The sequence below is a fragment of the Sinohyriopsis cumingii genome, chromosome 5 (assembly GCF_028554795.1).
Source record: "Sinohyriopsis cumingii isolate HCF-2022 chromosome 5, ASM2855479v2, whole genome shotgun sequence".
In the NCBI taxonomy this organism is placed as follows: Eukaryota; Metazoa; Mollusca; class Bivalvia; order Unionida; family Unionidae; genus Sinohyriopsis; species Sinohyriopsis cumingii.
Window position 1 is genome coordinate 114,795,158 of NC_142965.1, and position 22,286 is coordinate 114,817,443.

Below are 22,286 nucleotides of genomic sequence, written 5' to 3' on the forward strand. Positions count from 1 at the left end.
GTGTATTTCGTAGCACTTTAGTCAGCAATAATTTAATAATATAAGTTCTTTTAAGTCAAGTAGCGTGCTCAAGAATTAATTGATAGCAATTATTGCAACAAAACTGTTTCAATTATTGCACGTGAGAAGAACACGTACAATTAACGAATACGAAATTTAATTTCGTGAGTCATTGTAATGGATTGCGTTAGTGTTTTGTAAATAATAATTTATTCTATACATGTTGCTACCTAGAAATTGAAATTAAGCACAATACTTTTTATATTGCTGATATTAATGTACACTTGACAGTGTATTAATGTACACCTGACAGTGTATTCATGTTGACGTGAAAATCGTTCTTAATGCTTATTGACAGGATAGCGTCCCAATCGAATTAAGTTTATTTCACAATACATTGTGAAGCACGAACTTTAATAAAGCAAAATAAATGACGTAAATTGATGAGCACTTCTATTCTTGTGCATCGTCTTCTGGAACAGGGCTAGTTGTAACATTATATTTATTATACTGACCCTACAGAGTCCTATAATATTTAAATTCATGGATATGTCTTTAGCATTTCCTTTCCAATCTTGACCATATTCACTTTAAACTGTAACATTCCATTTTCTATCTTTACCCAGAGAATCCAGCAATGTTAAACCGACGTACGTGTAACATTACATGCAGAGTTAGATACCATACATGTTTTTGACCCTATATTGATCCGCTTATGTTAAATGTATGTACTAATGTTACAATACCTTATAACAGAATATCGAGCAAAGTATGTTAAATCTGCAGACAAGACGGCGTACTGTTAAATTCCCGCCTTACCTAATATCATCCGTTCCATGAAAGAACCTATAGCGCAATTCTAATTGAAGTTAGATTCTGAATCATCCCGCTATATCACTGATGGAGCAAGGGCATATGTGACAGGTGACAGAGACTGATTTCAAAGAACCTATTTTATAGGCATGCGCAACATTTCGGTTATTATCGGACAACTTACATTTGTCTGAATTCCTCAAGATGCAAGTTCATCCATACAAGCTCTTTTCCTGTCTTAGGTAAAATATTTTATTTATTTTGTCTTTGTATACAAGTTTTTCCTTTCTTATTTTCGTGTATTTCGTAGTACTTTAGTCAGCAATAATTTAATAAGATAAACCTTTTTAAGTCGAGTGACGTTGCTCAAGAATTAATAGATAGCAATTATTGCAATAAATCTGTTTCAATTATTGCACGTGAGAAGAATATAACACGTGTACAATTAACGAATACGAAATTTAATTTCGTGAGTCATTGTAATGGATTGCGTTAGTGTTTTGTAAATAATAATTTATTCTATACATGTTGCTACCTAGAAATTGAAATTAAGCACAATACTTTTTAATATTTTTGATATCAATATACACTTGACAATGTATGCATATTGACATGAAAATCATTTTTAAGGCTTATTGACAGGATAGCGTCACAATCGAATTAAGTTTATTTCACAATACCTTGTGAACCACGAACTTTAATAAACCAACAAAGCAGCCTCCTTTATTGAAAGGTTGTAACCTAAGCGGTTTATAACAGATCTGACTATTGCCAAAACATGCTGCATACAATTTTAACTTTTCATCACATTGTACCGTTAACGAAGAGATAATAATTTGGAGAAGCGGACTGCAAATATATTATAATTAAGATAGAAGCAGAAAATCAACATTCTGAATTCTTATTATAACGTTATATGTTTTCTAAACCATGTGTGATATTTTCAAAGGTTGAATGGAGAAATGTGCTTACTGGTTCTAAAGCAGTCAGTCATTGTTTACTCTTCTTCATTCAAGGGATGGGCTGTGATTGGACCTTTTTTCATGGTAATATGCCCTAGTGGTTAGATTAACCCTTCCCCATTTGCATCCATTATTCGACCAGCAAATCGATATTTGAATTTGTATCTAAAACGACAATGATTACCTCAATTGTTTCCATAATCGTACAGGTTTAAAAGTTCGAATGTCTTTGCAAAGATTCGCACATAGGTCGAAAATTTAATTGCCTGTATTTTTTAATCATTCACGCGGACAAGACGCTTGCTCATTATGCTCTACACTGTTAGTCAGATAATGTGCCAGGAACAAATCAGCCATTTTTAGCCATAAATTGATCATAACGTATTCTCATAAATGGTTACTTAAAGGGCATAACGGCTGCGAGAAATCGTACAAGTTACAAGTTCCCCTTGAAACCTAGCAATATTTAACTAAGAGAGTGTTTGCGTGTACGCATGTGCATATGAGATAGGGTGACTTATTCACGGTGGTAAAATTGATTAAAAGTAAAAAAGGCAATATAGATAATGTGACGTCTTATTTAATGCGATTGAGACGATGAATTCATTTTCTTCTGATATCATCTAAAACAAAATGGTTTACTTTAGTCACCAATCGTAGGTAATATGATTTCAAAATATGGTGTTTCTGTTTTGTATATATATATATATATATATATATATATATATATATATATATATATATATATACACACATTGTAGACGAGAAAAAATATATTTGCTTCAGGGAATTGTTCGTCACGTTTTTGTAGACTCATCTATAGTAAATGATAAACAAAGTTCAAATCTGTATTCTTGAGGTGGGTGAATATAAACCAGATAAATCTTACTTTGATTATATTTAGACAGGAATATTTAGATTATATGTGTACTTAAACTTCGAGTGCCCATTACACATGAAAGCAGATTGAAGTATACAATCGATACTATTCGACAAAGAGGCGTTTGATGCTAAGTTAACTGCAAGATAAGGATGATATATGACAGATGTATGCGAATGTGACCGGAAAAGTCAAAATCTGGAAAATACTTAATTTTTCGGTTGGCAAAGTAGACTGCTTTTGAGGGATCAAAATTTGATAATCAAAAATTGATACAATAGCAATTTTTGTGATAATCGTCATTAAATGTGCGTTGAGTGGCATCAAATAAAAGCTAGGAACAGTTGTCAGACTAATTATATCTGTACCTTAATAACACGTTGGGAATTTCTCAACATATTCCATCTGGTTAATGTTATGTATTGCATTGATACCTTCACATATATTGGCTACTACTATTCATTACATTATGTATGTGACGCTACATACTCCTTCTTGTTGTTGCTGTGTATAATGTATGTAACGACATATACTCCTTCTTGTTGTTATGTATGTAACGCCACATACTCCTTCTTGTTGTTACTGTGTATTATGTATGTAGCGCCACATACTCCTTCTTGTTGCTACTGTGCATTATGTATATACCGCCACATACTCCTTCTTGTGGTTACTGTGTATTATGTATGTAACTCCACATACTCCTTCTTGTTGTTACTGTGTATTATGTAGGTAACGCCACATACTCCTTCTTGTTGTTTTTTTTTTGCATTATTGATATACCGCCACATATTTCTTCTTGTTGTTATTATGTATTATGCATGTGACGCCACATACTCCTTCTTGTTGTTACTGTGCATTCTGTAGGTAACGCCACATACTCCGTCTTGTTGTTACTGTGCAACTCCACATACTCCTTCTTGTTGCTACAGTGTATTATGTATATAACTCCACGTACTCATTCTTGTTACTACTGTCTATTATGTATATAACTCCACATACTCCTTCTTCTTACTACTGTGTATTATGAATATAACTCCACATACTCCTTCTTGTTACTACTGTCTATTATGTATATAATTCCACATACTCCTTCTTGTTACTACTGTGTATTATGTATATAACAACACATAATCATTCTTGTTACTACATTCTACACAGTATTAAATACGTAACTCCACATATTGATACTGGTTACTACTGTGTATTACATACGGACTTCGGGGTCCCGAGTGGCCGAGTGGTCTAAAGCGTTCTCCGTTACGGATCACTGCCATCTCAACTCTGTCTGCGTGGGTTCGAGTCTCGGATTCGGCCAATGTGGGTATGAAAGAAAGCTTGCCAGTAGCCTTTCGAGGGTCTGCGGTTCTTTCCCGGGATATCCCGGCTTCTTCCTCCACCATTAATACTGGCCGCCATGTATACCTATCGTGTGCTGAAAAATGGCGTTAAACCCTACACCAACAACAACAACCAGCATACGGACTTCCACGTATTTCTACTGGTTACTACAGTTCATTACATTCGAAGCTCCACATTATTCTTGTTGTTACTGCTATTAATTAGATTCGTTACTCCACATATTTCTACTAATATAATTAACATAGAAAAAAGTAAGCAATTGTTTACGCTGTTACCGCATATCAAAACACTTTAAGGGTTATATCTTGCAGACGGAAGTGGTGTAAAATGACTTGCCTAAGGACACACACTTGTAGTTGATGCGTTGTAAAATGGACATGTTCTGGTCACCAATCTTTGATATTATCAGATTGTCATTAACGAACAATCTACATGTATTAAAGTCATCACTTGTTTGGGTTGGATATGTCATGTGTACCTTTATCTTCATTGTCGTTTTTTATATTTATTTTCACTTTTTGATACATGTAGGGCTTGGGAAAAGACTACACAGGACGAATCATTTCGAGGATTGCTATTATATTCAAAGGGGTTTATAATTATAATTATGACAAAATATTAAAAACAATAACAAAAACGTTAAAATACTTTAGTGAAGAAAAGACTGAATTGACCCATTACTGTTGTTACATACCACTTTAATTTCACACCTCCAATTGGTGGCAAGATATGGAGTTCCAGTTCGTAATTTTCTTTTGATTATTATGCAATTTCCCCTTTTTGTCTAATTTCTACACATTAGTAAATTTGATATTTTCTTTATTTATGATATTTTAAAAAAGGGATGTATTTATTGATATGCCAACTATATTGATTTTTATTTCATTCAATGTAATATAGAAGCTATTTCTTTCGTTTTTGTACAGCAGTTTTTGTGCAGAGTTAGTCAGAATCATTAGTATGTTCTGTATGTTTATTTTTTGAAGTCCATTATCTTTACAGATTTGGGCTACTTTTAGCTATTCTATTTATCGTTTGGACATTAAACAGCTCTTGGAAAAGGGAAAAAATATTTGTGGTAGATGTGGATAGAAGATTTCTCATTCTATCGGAAGGTCGATATGAATACCGGATGCAACAAACTTTAAACAAAACTTATTATAAAATATGGGAGAAATGCAGCCAAACGATAAATGAAGAATCAATATATAAACCAACTACAGATGTTAAAGAAGTTATAGATGCTTTACGACACGCCAAGATCGTCAAAGCGGACCTATATTCATCCAGAACGTCATCGGCATATAAGTGGATGCTTATATTGGAGGGTGGACAGCAGGTTCTTTTCAAGCCCGCTCTTACGTGAGTTTGTATGCATTTGTATGTTTTTATAGACAATTAAGGATGTGTTAGGTTTATGTAGAAAAATCGTATGTTTTTACTTTAATGGGTCACGTGGCATTATATCTTCATTTTACCCCGGTCACAGTTACGAATCATGTTCTCGGCACTCGTATTATGTACAATATCAGTTCATTTAAATGTCATTATATCATGCGTGCGGCTGTTATTAAACTAATCTCTTTACTTCTAAACTGAGCAAACCAACTTAGCATAAAATTCCACCTTGTGTTGCGTCACATAAAAAAAATATAAAGAAACAGAACAATTCAGTGTAGGACAAAATTGCATTGTCTATTCGTGGCTCGCACAAATCCTACTTGAACGTTTAAAACATTTGGTTGCTTCGGAAGATATATTTGATCGCGTCCTGTTACTTATCATCCAACAGACCAGTTCAGTGCGTGAGGAATTGACTTACGTTTGGAGCAGTTCGAATTATGTAGATCAGATATGGATTGTTAATGCTTGAATTCAAACATATCGAAAGCTCACGATCGGGAACATATGTAGTAGCGTGTGTCACGTTAGAGCCAAAATGAACTCCAAAGAGCGAAAGAAGCACGTAGTGCCAAACGGGAAACTAACGCTTGGCCGCCATTGTGGAATATACAAGGAAAAGAATTGTTGTCGAAAACATTATCTATAATTTTCTTCGGATTAATATCTCTGGCTGGAAGTATAACATTGTAAATATTAGGTCTATATTGGAGGTAAATGCAACAGTTCGGAGTCTGTCTGCCATTTGTTTAGGTTTATTAGTTCTGGACCTGTACCAAGTCTAATAAAATGTATTAGTCGAGCGATAATAGCTGATTTGGATTTGTGTGATTGATCTAAGTCAAAGCCTTCTAAGACCCATGCATATTTCATAACATCACACGCTCACGCATGCGAGTCCATGAAGTTAGCCGAAACCGCCTTTGGTGTTGCTCTAGTTACAAATCGCCCAAGTTAGTCTCGAATCAACAGAATCGTTTGCAATCCTAGATTTTTAAAGTGGTCCCCAGCAACGTTTCAGTTGATATCAACGAATGGTAGTGCAATTGTTTTAGCGACTGGTGCAGACTGCAAAGAAATGGCGTAGAGCAATCTTAGTGCGCCAGTAAACAATCCCAAGGGCATTAACGTAACATGTCATGTAAACGAGTTTTGTCGTGGTTTCAACTTTCAACACACACACACACACACACACACACACACACACACACACACACTATTTCAAGTCCATGTACAATCGTCAGTACATTTAAATGTCAGGTAACTTGTATGTACATTTGTATTGTAAAGGTGTTATTGCTGATCCCTAACATACGCCGTACTGGCCACAGGGGTATTGTATTGTGGAATGGAAGATATACGACCCCAGCGGGAATAATCGAGTGCAAAGTACTCGTGGGCAAATTTGGGAAGAATCCACACCATAACAGCTAAGCTAAGCTTGTGGACGCTCCACTTTCTTGATTGTCATTAGTTAAACAAACTGCATAGTGGTAGTCATTATAACGATGTATGGAACGTTATCGTGTCCAGAGTCTCAGTACGAGTATTTTCTTTGTGACCGATGAACGGAGACCATGCCTTTGCTCGTTTTAATCTTGCACTGAGCCTGAAGAAAAGTATGTAACTCGTATCTCATTTAAAAAACGAGCAGTTGTATTCTTAGATAGCTTTAATTCATAGACAATGGATGAAGATATCTAACTATAACTGTCACACTGACACAAAAGGTGACTGCCATTTCTGGTTCGATAACAAAACTACCTTTCTTAAATCTAGCAAACAAATTGCTCAGTAATGAATAGGGTCGATTCAGGGACTATAGGGACTATCATTAAAAACCACCCTGGGGGGATATAGGGACTGTAAATTTAACATGGGGAAAAGTAGGCTTGCCTTATAGGGACAATGGGAATTTACCATGGGAATATAGTGTGGGCCTGTCTAGGCACAAGGGGAATTTAACATGGGAATATAGCGTTGGCCTATCTAGGGACAAGGCGAAATGGAACAGGGTCGGGACCCTATTTTAATACGGTCCCGACCTTATGGGTATATGGAAATGGAACATGAGTAATTGAAACAGGGAGGTTCTCTATTTTTTTATAAAAAAATAGGGTAGGCAATGAAAGTCAAGATCTTTTCGAGACCTATGAAGGGGCCCTGAAAAGGGCCTTTGGGTTTCTTCTTCTTCTTCTACTAACTCCTCCACTTCTTCAACCATCTTCTCACTTTTGCCACTATTCCTGTCTTCTCCTTTTCTGGCATCCAGTCAGGATGGCCTAGAGCTGGGGTCGGCAACCTTTTTTTTTACATTGCGTGCCACTTATCCCCCATTTTAATTACAAAATGAATGAGCGCGTGCCACCAGTAAAAGAGTAACACTGTTAAAATTGATATTTTGGGCTGCCGTTTGCGTGCCACAAAAACCTCTTGACGTGCTACCTATGGCACGCGTGCCTTAGGTTGCCGACCCCTGGCCTAGAGCTCTGAACTTTTCCTGAATTTTTATCCAATTCTGATTGAGCCTCTCAAACTCTTCCTTTTTCTTTAAATTTTTCTTATCCTTTCCTTCTTTACTCCATTTCTCCTTTATCTTCTTTACTTCTTCCACCATCACTTTTCTGATTAGTTCTTCAGCTTTCTTCAGCTTTTCCAGACCCCTTTTGACAACGGACTAATCTGAACATTTCACCATTCCTTCCAAAATGCACCTTACTTCTACAACATTATCCAAGGCCTCTTTTACTTTCCAATTTTGACATAGGGAGGATTAATAAATCCTCTCAACTTCTTCACCTTCTTCTTCTATTAACTCCTCTATCTTCTCCCTGGCTACTTTTAGTTTGTTAGCAAAGTCCAGACTGTTTCTTATCCTCCATTCTCTTTCAATTCTTTCCACTACATATTCACTGTCTATCATCCAGTAGTATGTTTCCTTAAAGTTGTTGAACAGGTCAGATACAGCTACCATTTTCTTTTCGCTTATTCCGTAGAATGTCGCGAACGACGAATGCTATGAGTTCTTATAGGAAAAGCGCGGACGTGAAGGAAAACATCCCTCCTAAGGCCCAAATCTTATATTACCTACATCATCACTTAAAACGCGCGTACGTCAAGGAAAACATCCCCATATTTCTCTTCTCATATTATCTACTATTCGCACAAAGTTGATGAACCATATAACCTAACCTCATTGCATACTATCCACACACACACACGCGCAAAGCAGCCAAATCAAACCCAAACTATACTATCCACACACGCCAAGCAGCAAAAACATAACCATAATCTACTATCCACATACGCAAAGCAGCCAAATCAAACCCAAACTATACTATCCACACACACCAAGCGGCATAAACATATCCATTATCTACTATCCACACAAACTTACTTAATCACTTACATAACCTATTTATCTACTATCCACACAAACGTACGTGAGCGCTTACAAACACAAACACATACACTCACACTAGGAAAAAAGAGTGAGTGTTTATATTCACACTACCCCACATACACACGTTGGCAAATCGATTACTATTTCTTTTCTAAAGGTTTGGGTAGCCCTGAAAAGGGCTGTTTTTTTAACTCCAGGGCACCTGGTTAATGGTTACACCTCCCCGGCCTAGCACCGCAGACACATCTAAACGTACAATCTTTCTCCCAGTTTACTATTTTGACTGGGAGCGCAGAGGGAGGATGATCGGCTTCAGTACCCCAATCCTCTGTCTCTGGTATATTGTAGGCCATCCTCTCTCCTATTTGCTTTTCCTCCTCTTCTTTTTTGCTTTTTTGCCCCTCTTCCTCTTTTATTCTCCCTTCTTCAACAATGGCCTCCGCAGCCAGCTCATTCACTATACGCCTGGCATCTGGAGTTCTACAAAGTTTTACAATCCTTGTATTCATTGTCTTGTTGTTAACAGGTCAACGATGGGTAGCCCGACTGCCGACTTGTTTTGTATTTATACGAAAAGCGCGGACGTGAAGGAAAACATCCCCCTAAAACCCAAAACTTATATTACCTAGATCATCACTTAAAACGCGTGAACGTGAAGGAAAACATCCCATAAAACCCAAAACTTATATTACCTACATCATGACCGAAAAATTGCCGTCCTAAAAGAAACAATCACTCATTTTTTATACTACCCATCACTATTCTAAACTAACTGCCATCAAATTAGCGTTCAACTCCAAACGCAAAGCTGATTGGAATTTAATTGCAGTATTTCTTGACCTCGAAAAGGCATTCGACCTTGTATGGACCAAAGGCTTATTAGCCAAACTCAACCACTACGCTCTCACAGGTCGAATGTTTAAATTCATTGAAAACTTCCTCGCTGACCGTAAAATATCAACCAGAGTCGGCGACACCTACTCTGAACCACACACACTTTAAAACGGTATACCACAAGGGAGCGTACTCAGCCCAACCATTTTCAACATCATGATTAATGACTTGGACACCAACTTAACAACAAAAATGATTGAACTCTCACAATTTGCTGATGAAAATGGATTAAGGAGAGCAGGAAACCCCTAAAACCACAAAGTAATCAGCGATACTCATACAAGTTTTAACAAAATAGGGAAATGGGCTAATAAATGGGGTTTCAAATTATCCCATGAAAAAACCATAGCAGTATTATTCACCACCAAACGTAAATTACAAAATCAGTTTCCCAAACTCACCATCCAAAATCAAGAAATTAAATTCGTAAAAGTAGCACGATTGTTAGGAATGCATTAAGACTCCAAGCTAAACTGGGGACACCACATAAACGAACTAGTCAAAAGGTGCAATAAAGACCTTAACCTCCTTACAACCCTTAAAGGAACCACCTGGGGACCCAATCAAGAAATCTTACTAGCATTATATAAATCGTTAGTTAAATTTAAACTAGATTACGGATGCCAAATTTACAACTCGGCACCCCAAAATAACCTCAAGAAACTAGATAGCATACAAAAAAATGCCCTAATTATTTGCACTGGAGCACTACCATCCACATCAATTGTGGAGCTTCAGATCTTAACTGGAGAACTGCCGCTCCACATTAGAAGACAAGAACTCACCCTCAGATATACAAATAGGCTAACAACACACCCCGACACACATCCAACCCGGCTAGCTATAAAAACGAACAGGAACTCAAACTAAACACAATCTGTACAGAAGAAATCAACTCAAAATATTGCAACTACATTAAGATTTACACTGATGGATCCAAAATAACAGAACCGCCCAGAACAGCAGCAGCTTACGTATTCCCCGAACTTAACATTAAAGTAGGACGAAGACTACCTAACCTCTGCTGCATATAAACAGCTGAATTCTGGGCCATACTTGAAGCACTCAAATGGATCAAAGAGAACAAAATACCCCGAGCGGTAATAATAAGTGGCTCGCTAAGCGTCATAAACTCAATACTTAATAACAACACCAAATCAAGAGAAAACTATCTTAGGCAAACCAATTTATTGTTAAAAATACTGAACAATAATAACTTACAAGTAGAATTTATGTGGATACCATCCCATATTAACATACCAGGTAACGATATGGCAGATATCTTGGCATCCGTCCGTCTACGAGAGACGATGGCATAGCTCCAAAGTACGCTTTTGCTTATCCTTCTTTTTAGCTCGCTTTTCAGCTTGCTTTATTCTTCTCTTTTCCTCTGCGTTTTGAACTCCCTGCCTGACAGCTAGACGCCAGCTGGAACGGTTGTTTGCACAGCTCTCCCAGTCGTTGACATTGATGTTTGCTGTCTTCATATCCTTCTTGCAAACATCTTTGTAACGCAGATGTGGTCGTCCAGTTGGTCGTGCACCTTCTGCTAACTCCCCATATAACAGGTCCTTGGGAATGCGACCTGGGTCCATTCTCTTGACATGGCCGAGCCAGCGAAGGCGCCTCTCGCTGAGTATGGAGAACATGCTGTTCATGTTGGCGCGTTCTAGAACCTCTGTGTTGGGTACTTTGTCCTGCCACTGGATGTGCAGAATGCGCCGCAGACATCTCAGGTGGAAGCTGTTGAGTTTCCTCTCGTGTCTTGCATAGGTGGTCCATGTTTCGCTGCTGTAGAGAAGTGAGCTGAGCACGCACGCTTGGTAGACACGCAGTTTGGTCTTCTCTGTGAGGTTGGGGTTGTTCCAGACCCTCTGGTTAAGTCTGGCCATCACTGCTGCTGCCTTGGCAATCCTGCCGCCCACCTCAGTATCAATGGAGAGTGAGCTGGAGATGTTAGACCCGAGGTATGTGAAGTTCTCGACAACTTCCAAATTGTACCCATCGATGGAGACAGAGGGAGGGGAGTCTGTGTCCTGTGCCATGACATTTGTTTTCTTCAAACTGATGGTCAGTCCAAATTCCTTACATGCATGGGAGAGGCAGCATGCCAGCTGCTGAAGTCCATCTTCCGTGTGTGATGTCAAGGCTGCATCGTCGGCAAAGAGCAATTCACGGATGAGTACCTCTGTGACTTTAGTCTTAGCACGGAGACGGGCAATGTTGAATAGCTTGCCGTCAGCCCTGGTATGGATGTACACTCCCTCGCTGCAGTCCTTGAATGCGTACTGGAGAAGCATGGAGAAGAAGATGGCAAAGAGCGTCGGTGCAAGGACACAGCCTTGTTTGACTCCGCTAACGACTGGGAATGCTTCAGATGTTGCGCCATTGAAGCACACTGTGCTGTGCATGTTCTCGTGGAACGACATAATGACAGCAAGCAGACGTGGGGGGCAGCCGATCTTCTGCAGGAGTCTGAAGAGTCCACTCCGACTAACCATGTCAAACGCCTTCGTCAGGTCTATGAAGGCAATGTAGAGGGGCATCCGCTGCTCGCGACACTTCTCCTGCAGCTGACGTAGTGAGAAGATCATGTCTACAGTTGACCTGCCGGCTCGAAATCCACACTGGGATTCTGGGTAGACGCGGGAGGCTAGGATCTGCAAGCGTGCCAAGGCAACACGGGCAAAGGCCTTTCCGACGATGCTGAGGAGGGAGATGCCCCGATAGTTGTTGCAGTCGCTACGGTCTCCTTTGTTTTTGTACAAAGTGACGATGTTGGCGTCACGCATGTCCTGTGGGATGTATCCCTGTTCCCAGCAAAGGCAGAGGAGTGTGTGTAGGGTCTGGAGCAGTGCTGGTTTTCCGCTCTTGAGGACTTCAGGCGGAATGCCGTCGCTTCCAGGAGCCTTCCCACAGGCAAGGCAATCGATGGCTTTTCCGAGCTCTTCCAGGGTGGGCTGTGTGTCTAGCTCCTCCATGACAGGCAGGTCTGGAATGGCGTCCAGGGCAGTTCCAGTGACATTGTTTTGGGTTGCATATAGCTCAAGATAGTGCTCAACCCATCGCTGCAGTTGTTTCCCCTGGTCTGTGATGACTTCGCCCGTCTTGGACTTGAGGGGGGCGGTCTTGTAGCTGGGGGGCCTGTCGCCTTTTTGATACCCTCATACATTCCTCTTGTATCCCCGGTGTCAGCAGCTGTCTGTATACTGTTGCAAAGGTTCAGCCAGTAGGTGTTGGCACAGCGGCGGGCGGTCTTCTGGGCGTTATTCCTTGCAATCCTGAGGGCTTGTAGTGTTCTGGGGCTAGGTGCAGCCTTGTATGCCAGGAGGGCTTTCCTCTTTGCCTCAGTCACGGGCTCCATCTCCTCCCAGTTTGCCTCATACCAGTCGACATTCTTTCGCTCCCTCTTCCCGTAAGCTGTGATGGCTGAATTGTACACAGAGTCATGGATATGGGACCACTTGGAATCAATGGTGTCATCAGGTGTCACTTTGGTGAGGGCTTCCTTCAGTTTGCTGATGAACTGCTGTGTTTTCTCTGGGTTGCTTGCACAGCAGGTGTTGATACGTGGGTGACCCTTCGTCTTGGCGTGGTGCAGCTTCTTGGGTAATATTCGCACCTTGCTGGCCACGAGGGAATGGTCCGTGTCACAATCGGCACTGTGGTAGCTGCGGGTAAGGAGGACACTGGCCAGTTCTGCAAATCAAGAGAAAACTATCTTAGGCAAACCAATTTATTGTTAAAAATACTGAACAATAATAACTTACAAGTAGAATTTATGTGGATACCATCCCATATTAACATACCAGGTAACGATATGGCAGATATAACAGCTAAACAAAAACTAAACGAAACCACTCACATCAACCTAGATTATAGCATATGCGAACTCAATAGCATATCTGAAACCCTCATTGATAATAAATGGCAGGAATTATGGAACACAAGCACTCAAGGCAGGAAACTAAAAACCATTATTAAAGAAGTCTGTAGAAATAGGAAACCACCCAAAACAAAAGGCAGTGAACAACTATTCATAAATAGAACACTCACGGGCAAAACCAAGCTGCCTAACAGCTTCGGACAGTCCATAGCACCACAGCCACATAACCCTAACTGCTATCACTGCAGGGTCCCAGAAGACATAGGGCATATTTTTAACAACTGCCACACACTTGAAAAAGAAAGGGCTAAGTTTAAATTTAAACAGCATAATATTGGATCCCTTGCAACATACCCAGAATTCTAGATGAACACAAACCCCAATATTAATCTAGCATTCGAAAATATCATAAATCTTATACACGAATCCAATCTAATCAACAAAATCTAAGAAAGTAAATCAAAGACCAGTCATAAATATTTCAAATCACTGTTTGGGAATTATGACGGCCGGCTCGGTCTCGTGGGTTCACAGACTGACACAGCCGTTCATATCCCGAAATAATAAAAACCAGTTAAGGACGAATATTACAAAATCACTGTTTATGAATTATGACGGCCTGCTAGGTCTCGTGGGTTCACAGACTGACACAGCCGTTCATAACCCGAATAATAAAAGCCAGTTAAGGACGAATCTAATAAAAAAAAAAACCAATTTTTAAAAATAAAATTAATCACTGTCTGGGATTTATGACGGACTGCTAGGTTTCGTAGGTTCACAGACTGACACAGGCGTCCATAGCCCGAATAATGAAAACCAGTTAAGGACGAATATTACAAAATCACTGTTCGGGAATTATGACGGCCTGCTAGGTCTCGTGGGTTCACAGACTGACAGCCGATCATAGTATGAACAATAAAAACCAATTAAGGCAACAAAAAATTAAAATAGGAAAATAGGAATTAATAAAAACAGGACTCCATAATAACATAAACAACCATAAAGCAAGTTTTCACTCCAAACCAATAAGATAAGGAATCAAAATAAGAAAAGGAATTCAAGAAGAAAAAAAAGAATTTGTTTAAATAAAATTCTTTATCTATACTGCCTTCCTGATCTACTCTTAACCGTCTCCTTCTCTCTTAAATAACATCTGGTTGAAATTTTAAATCAAGCTTCCACAGCTATTTCTACTAACATACTCAGCCAAATCCAGGCAATGTTGCCAGACGACCCCGAATAATTTGAAACTTCCACGCTGGCAGCGGCCCTGGAAGTATCATCATCCAGCGGCGATGAAGCTGAGGAACCTGCACCACGTAAACAGAGCGGAAAAAAAGGAAGGCTCTGTCTACCGGAATATGGAACTGGGAAAGGCAATTGATGATATAAAAAAAGCCGGCCACTTCGTCAGTGCAATCCAATACATTAATTGGCGCTCTATTATGAAGCTTACTCAGAGTTCTCCTTACGCCAGCTGACCGATGAGGCTAAATACATCCCTAAACTTCATTATTATGCCTTTCCAGGGGAAACTAACGAAGAAAGCAATGCAGGGAAGCAGAGGACAGACGGGGAACGTTTGCCTAAAAACAAAAGCCCTTCTTAGGGCTACAAAAATTGACTCTAAATATCTAATAGGGATCCATTTTGGCTTGGTATCCCTCCTGGATCAACTATTCTTACATCTTTTACCATGCGTTACTCAATTGCTATAAGTCGTTTAGACTTGACCGATTGGTTTTTAATTTCAATAAGTATGTACACTATGTACGATAAATTCAATCTTGTTCGGAAAATTTTATTCAAATTTTATAGCTCTTATGATTTGATTAATTGCAGAGGTGGCGAACACATTATTGGTATATTTTGTCTATTAGTAACACTGGACATGATTTGCAATAAGTACGGGCTGGGTTTTTAAGAGTACATGACATCCATGGCTGGCTTTCCGAGTACCTTTCCTCCTTTACCACGCTCGGACAACGTACACGTGGCAGTATTTGGAACGATTTCCACCTGCAACAAGACCAGTTGTCCCAATGTGACGTCATCGCTGCCGACCAATCGTAGCGGGCTTCACATACTGCTTTGGTTGACACCTGAGGCATTTCAATCTAACTAAGAAACATGAGTGTGTGGAGTGACTATTCCCACTCATGTTTATTAGCCTTTCAGTCAGGATGTTAAGGACTAGTTAGTCCGACACCTGAGTGGCTAAATTAAAAAGTACTCTGTGAGTACATTAAAGCCTGGGGATGAGGCTCCTTTTCCTTCTCCCAGGAGTAATTAAAAGTCACGCAGTGCGTGAATAAACAAGTGGTACATGTTCAAAAGAACGAACAATACTCTAATCCAACTAACCAACCAACTATTCTAACAATATTTGACAAGCCACATAAATAAAATACTACACACACACACACACACACACACAGACACACAGACACACACACACACAAACACTTTCTAAGCAAGATAAATAATTCATGTGCTTATACACGCACTTCTATTTTTTCTACTTATTATAGGCAATCGATTGTTATTTCTTTTTTAGAGGAAAAGGGAAATGTTTTTTATTGCTATGGCAATCTTTTTTAGGTTCTAAGATTGCGGCCTCCGCTGACGATAGGCTTTCTCCCAGGATAAGGTCTGCTTCTTCGGAAAGAGAAGAACTCTTTGGTATCGATACGACAGTCGACAAAGCCTCTGTCAGGTTCAGGATGCTGTTGCTGCTGCTGCTTTTGTTGCTGTTGCTGCTCTCTCTGCTGTTTCTGAAGTCTGTACTTCTCTGTCCATTCTTCTTTCTCCTTGTCAGTTTCTTCTCTGAAGAGCTCTCCTATCAGGTCTTCAGTGACTTTTAAGATTCTCACATTCTTTACCTCTTCTGGCTTCGGTATCAGACTGTGTCTGACCCTAAGCAAATTCACGTAGGCTTCGTTTAGCTTAGCTAGTATGGAGCACCTCTTCGTATGAGGATGAGTCGATAATGGATGGTTAGAATGGAGACTTCCCCCGGTTTTATCGTTAACGCGCGGACGTGAAGGAAAACATCCCTACACGGTTTCCTAGTCGGAGCGTTCAATGAGTGTCATGAGAGGGATAGAGAGACGTCAAAGAGCATGAATCATGATTCCTATAGCAAAAACCAACCAAAAAGACATTTTTTCTTCAAAACACAGCATTTTTTTATTCAAAATCACTTAACACTAACAAGTAACAAAATTTTTCAACTATAACTATTTAATATAACATCAAACATTTTTCAAACAAGAAACATTTGTTTAACTAATATTCTACTTTAAACAAGGCTGACAACGTTGTGAATGAAATTGTGATTTCCACTGTTGGAAGTCATTAGGCCATTGATGGACACTACGTTTCCTAGCTTGAGACAAAAGTTAAGCATAATGGTCACAAAACCATTTATCTACTTTCACATCGTTTCTAGAAGAAGAACGAGGATCAAAACGAGTCACTAAATGTTCTAAGGAATAGCCCAAGCTGCGATGATGCAGAAAATACACACAATATTGTCCACACACCAAGGAATATGTGCCTTGTAATTTCAGATTATTGAATCGTGTGGTCTGAGCATTTCTTCTCATAAAGTCAATGATATCATCTTCCAAAGGAGGCAATCCATACGAATCGAAATATTCCACACATCCTTCTTGATGAAAGTAGACGGCTACCCAGTGAGTTCCTGGGAGATGACTGCCGTCCGTGTTGATCACATAAGCTTGATGGTTTTGAAGTTTGCGATGAGGGAGTTCATCTTTAGCACAGACGACAGGATTTCAAGAAGCCATATACGAACCGTGATTCAAAAGGTAATAAAGTTCCCAGGTATCAATGTTTATTGTTCTTCACAGGTAATGATAAGTGATCCATTCGATCCTGACTTTTTGCTTGAAAATGTCTGAGAAGTAAAATGCGTTTTTCTGGTCAAAGAGAGTTTCGATGCGACGGCTCTCCAGAGACGTTAATGGAGGAGAAGAATATTTATCCAAGCCTTTATACCATTCATTCAACACGAATTATATCTCGTTGAGACCCCAAGCCTTGTCCAGATCCTCGTTCAATCTTTCTTCTTGACTCAACATCAGACATTTATCGTGTTGAATTTGACTGGGATGATCGTTGTGACATCCACAGCACTCTTCCTTGATCAATTCCTTCATTTTATCTGCCAGGACTGTAGCAAAACAAGAAACTAAATACGCTTCTTGTTCTGACTTCATCATGATGACTTCGTCGTCTTTGTCTTGGGATTCTTCTTCTTCTTCCACAGTATCCTCACATTCCATTCCAAGGTTTCTCCAGTAGGTAAAGAGGGATAACAGTCTTCCATGGTTTCTAATAATCTAGAATGACTTCTCTCAAACTGTTGATTCCTATCGTATTATCAAATTCTGCATACAGGATGACGTTCACTGTCTTGTCCAGTGGCTTTGCAAACTGAAGTTCCACACGAATCTGACCAGATTTTATAGGGTGGAAATGTCCCTCGTCACTGCCCTGGTCTGGACTGAAATCAAAAGCCCACAATGCTTAGCCTCCTGCATAATCGTCGTACGTAATACGGTGACTGGTGTTTGTTCCTAACTGGCTGGTGGCTTTGTACAGGGACAAGTACGATCTCAAATAATTCTTCTTCGTCTCACGAAGGTCAGGTTCTAAAGGTCGGGTACACAAGGTCTTGCCATCGCGACTGTCTTCGATTTTCTTCACGGCGAAGTGTTGAAAGTTGAAAGGATTTTCAGTGAAGGCTCCGTTGAAAGCTGAATTCTCGACCATACCAAGGATTAAACGCTTGGGTAACTGTCCTTGAAACAGATGATCTTCAATCATGGAATGATGGTTAGTGGGAATGGTGAACGTTTCCACGTCCACACGTCGTATCGGATACTTGGCGGTCGTTCTGCTCAAAGTGTTACTGATGTCATTTCCCACTTTAGGTAACACTTCCACGCGTCGTACGTCCTCGAATTTGCTTTTGGGATTGCCACCAGTAATAGCATCAGTATCAGCCAACAAATGAAAGCGGTACTGCTGCGATTCAGTCTCAAGCGAATATTTACACCGTTCAGCAAATATTTCTCTTGCAACCACATGTCCAAATGCAAACGATCCATCAGTTCTAAACTTTCCTTATTTAAGATTTTGCTTCGTCTTTCCTCAAAGCCGTCATTGCTTTATTTATTGTGTCAAACTTGTTCGCTTCGTCAGGTTCCCATACCACACAGGTATTGATATAAGTATTATTGACATCTATTCCGTACGTCAATGAGATTTTCCAGGTAGGCACGATAAGGGTAAGTATCCATGCTGCTGCTGACCAATTTGTTATTCAAGTACAAGTCCACTGAGCAGAACAAGGAATGCATTAAATTGTTGACGGGAGCTATATTCTCAGTGTCTTCTATTGCACCATCATTCTTATCTAGAACTTTGACTTTCAAGTACAAGTAACTGCCATTCAGATCGATGTAATCTTTGGGCTGTCCTTTGATTTCAAACTCGATGGGAGCTGAATCCGTCAAAGAGGAAACGGGGTGAAATACCACCCATTGGGATTCTTGCATCGTCATCATGGTGGGTGGCATGGCAAACAGATACAGTTCCAACTTAGAACAGGCGCATGACTCTCGGTGCATCATTTTTGCGCTTTCTCAATAATTTAATAATGAAAAACGTCTAAGTCTCGAACGGTTCTTCTTTTCTTTGTCTTTCTAGCTTTAGGCGTGTGAAGTCTTGTAAAAGGGTGTTTTCTTCTTCGTCTGTTTCTGCCTTGTCCTTGCTGTGGCTTCAGGGAAGCGGGAATGCTTGACTCGGTAGCTTGCAGGGCATTTATAGGTGTTTCTCGTCGGCCAAAATAGGTCTTTGCCCGTTTGCAAGAAGACATTTTTTCCTGCCTTCAAGAAGGCTTCTTTCGGGTTTTGTTTGTCGATGATGACATTTTGGAGAAATTCTTTGCCTTTCGTCAGTGCGGCATCGTTCAAGGCATGCAATCCGCGTGTCACCATCGGTTTCAACACCGGAGCCACCGAAAGAAAGGCTGATTTCAACATATCTTCTAAACCGTGTCCGCGCTGTGGAGCAACCCGTCGGTACACTGGATACATGACTTACGAGTCGTGAGATAACCGTTTTCGAAAATGGAGTTTCTTCGTGACTTTTCGTTTGGTGAATGGAATATTTTGTCCCAGATCTCCTTTTATAGCAATGTTGACCGTGTCCAAATAAGACTTGCTGACAGGCAAATAATGAGGATGTACAAATTCGCGGTGTACGTGATAGGTTTTTGCACCTTCCTGGTCATTGTTCGTGGTACTATCCACTTTGAAAGGAATGAGACGCAGTAACGGTACGGAGGTGTGTCCCACCACGTTATACTCCACCACATCGGAGTACACAAAGATCAAATTCAGTCCCTGGTTCAGTTCTACCGGGAAACGAATATACCTCGCAAAGTGCCCGTTTTTGTCAATGTCTGCGATGTGAATCCTTTTGGTCTGCTTATGCGTGACCATATTGAGGTCTCCATCCGAAATGTCATACAGTTCAGAGCAAAATTTAATACGCATACTTTTTTCCTCATTTTCAAATTTGATTAGTAGACGATGAGACACTTTATGGTACTCATTGGTGACACGTTTTGTTTAGTGCGGTCAGAAGTTTGTCAAATGCTGCATGGAATTTGTCAGCGATTCCCTCCACCAGATGTTGACCACTAAAATAATGGCCTGGGTTACTTTTAAAGTGATAAATGTACAAAGGAGGAAAAGTGTCACTGCTCCTACGGGGTACTGTGTGCTTCGGAAGTGATTTATGTCGATTAATGGTAATCATGGTATGCAGCACTGTTTGGTCCAGAATTTCGACGTCAAAAGTGTTTTGAGTTTCAGTGATGTTTTTGATTCGTGTTGGGTAAATCATTTCTACCAAAGCCACTTCCAAATGGGCTTCGTGATCTAATTCGATGGCCTGAGGTAATTTGGCCGTGTAACAGCACAAAGTGTTGCTGAGAAACACCTCCATGGAACTGTCGCTGGGTAAGGTTAAGTAAAATTGGTTGCTATTGTTCATAATTCCAGAGTTATGTGGCTGTCCGAAGAGTTATTGGAAGTCAGAGGCGTGTCTCCGCCCAAAATGGGGATGTTGTTGTTGGAGTGGTGACTGACACTGGCACTGGACACAAGGTTCCCGTTGTTGCCGTTCGAAGATAATTTCAGGGATGGATTGGAAGCAGGTAAGCGATGCAACTGCTCAATAAAATGGTCCACAATTGTTTGTCTCCTTGTTACAAACACAAATGGGCGATGGCTGCACCGATGACACAATACACCACGAAGATTTGGCAGAAAAGGACTATTTGCGTTTTAGGCACACGTTCTCCACACCACACCCACAAGGGTTGTTTTTGTAAATCTTGCAGAGAAGAACTGGGTGAAGGAGTGGTCGCAGTAGCTGCGTCTGTGTGAAAGGGCATGATGGTCACTTCTTTTTATAGTCGATGACTTGCGAAGCGTCGATCTAAGAATCAAAACTGGTTGGATATCCTTTCCAACGTACTTTGACTTCTTTGACACATTGTTTACCCACTTTACGGGTTCTGCGTTCGAGAATGCTTTCGATGTCGTACACGTCGTCTTCTTTTTTGGTGACATGTTGTAACTCGGGTAAGTAAAACGTTCATTTGAGCACTTCTTCGTTCATGTCTTCCAATTTATATGCGACAGGATGACGGCCATGCACTCGTCCAGTGACACGAAACAATTCGGTAGTCCAGTTCGGTAAGTAACCGTTGTCGAAAGTGCGTTTGGTTTTGCCAATGAGCACCCAATCTCCTACGGTCAACACTCCATTTTTCTTGGGGACAGCCCTCGTCGGGGACGGACCAAACAGGCGATCAGACACCAGCACTTCGTTGTCGGGAGACACCTCTTACGAGGCACGTTCAATTCTTCGATGGCAAGATTGGTTGTATGCTTACACCAGGTGCGGTAAGATGTTGGTGTACTTCAGAGCGTGGTGATGAGTAAAATATTTCCACATGCGTTCTTTCAAAGTGCGTTGAAAACGTTCCACAATGCTGGCTTTGGTTTCGGGATTCTCGGTGGCAAAAAAATGAATGTCCCGTTTCTTTAATTCTTTTTGGAAAGCTTGGTTCAGAGTTCGGTACCTTTGTTCGTTTGCCATCGAAGAGGGTGACGACCGCTTTGTTTCAACACTCGTTGCAGGGCTCGCACTAACTCACTGCTCGATTTGGAAGTCAAGGGCACAATACAGGCAAATTTGGAAAAGACGTCTATGACACAAAACAAATATTTGTAGCCGCGATTGTAGCTGGCCAAATGAGAGACATCGGCTAAATCGGCTTGCCATTGATGATCGATGCCTTCCACTCGGGTGCGACGTCTGGAAATCTTGCGTCGAATGGGTTTGTGTAAAGTATAGGTAGCTCGTTCTTGTAACCATCGTTGCACTTGAGGTAAACGGAGACTTTTCAGTCGCGTTTTGGCAGTACGATACAATTTTTGAACTCCTCCGTAACCTGCAGGATGGGAGGGATCGTAATAAATGCTGGCTAATACCTTCTCCATTCTTTTGTTTGTTAATAAGGCACCCACTCTTCGAGGATGCTACTTTGGGTGGGACGATAGGGTGGTTTGGAAACGGATT

General features: G+C 40.4%; 1 protein-coding gene across 4 annotated transcripts in view; it reads left to right on the plus strand.

The window, feature by feature from the left end:
* Nucleotides 1-617: 617 nt before the first annotated feature.
* The window catches only part of LOC149800019 (glycosaminoglycan xylosylkinase-like), a 45,223-nt gene continuing 23,554 nt past the window's right edge, over nt 618-22,286 (plus strand). For all 4 annotated transcript variants that reach the window (XM_089957169.1, XM_089957168.1, XM_089957171.1 and 1 more), the window contains exons 1-2: nt 618-1,055; nt 5,017-5,376. In XM_089957169.1, the coding sequence (XP_089813295.1) occupies nt 1,018-1,055; nt 5,017-5,376 (398 nt within the window). In that variant the 5' untranslated portion in view covers nt 618-1,017. The remainder of the gene's footprint in view (nt 1,056-5,016; nt 5,377-22,286) is intronic.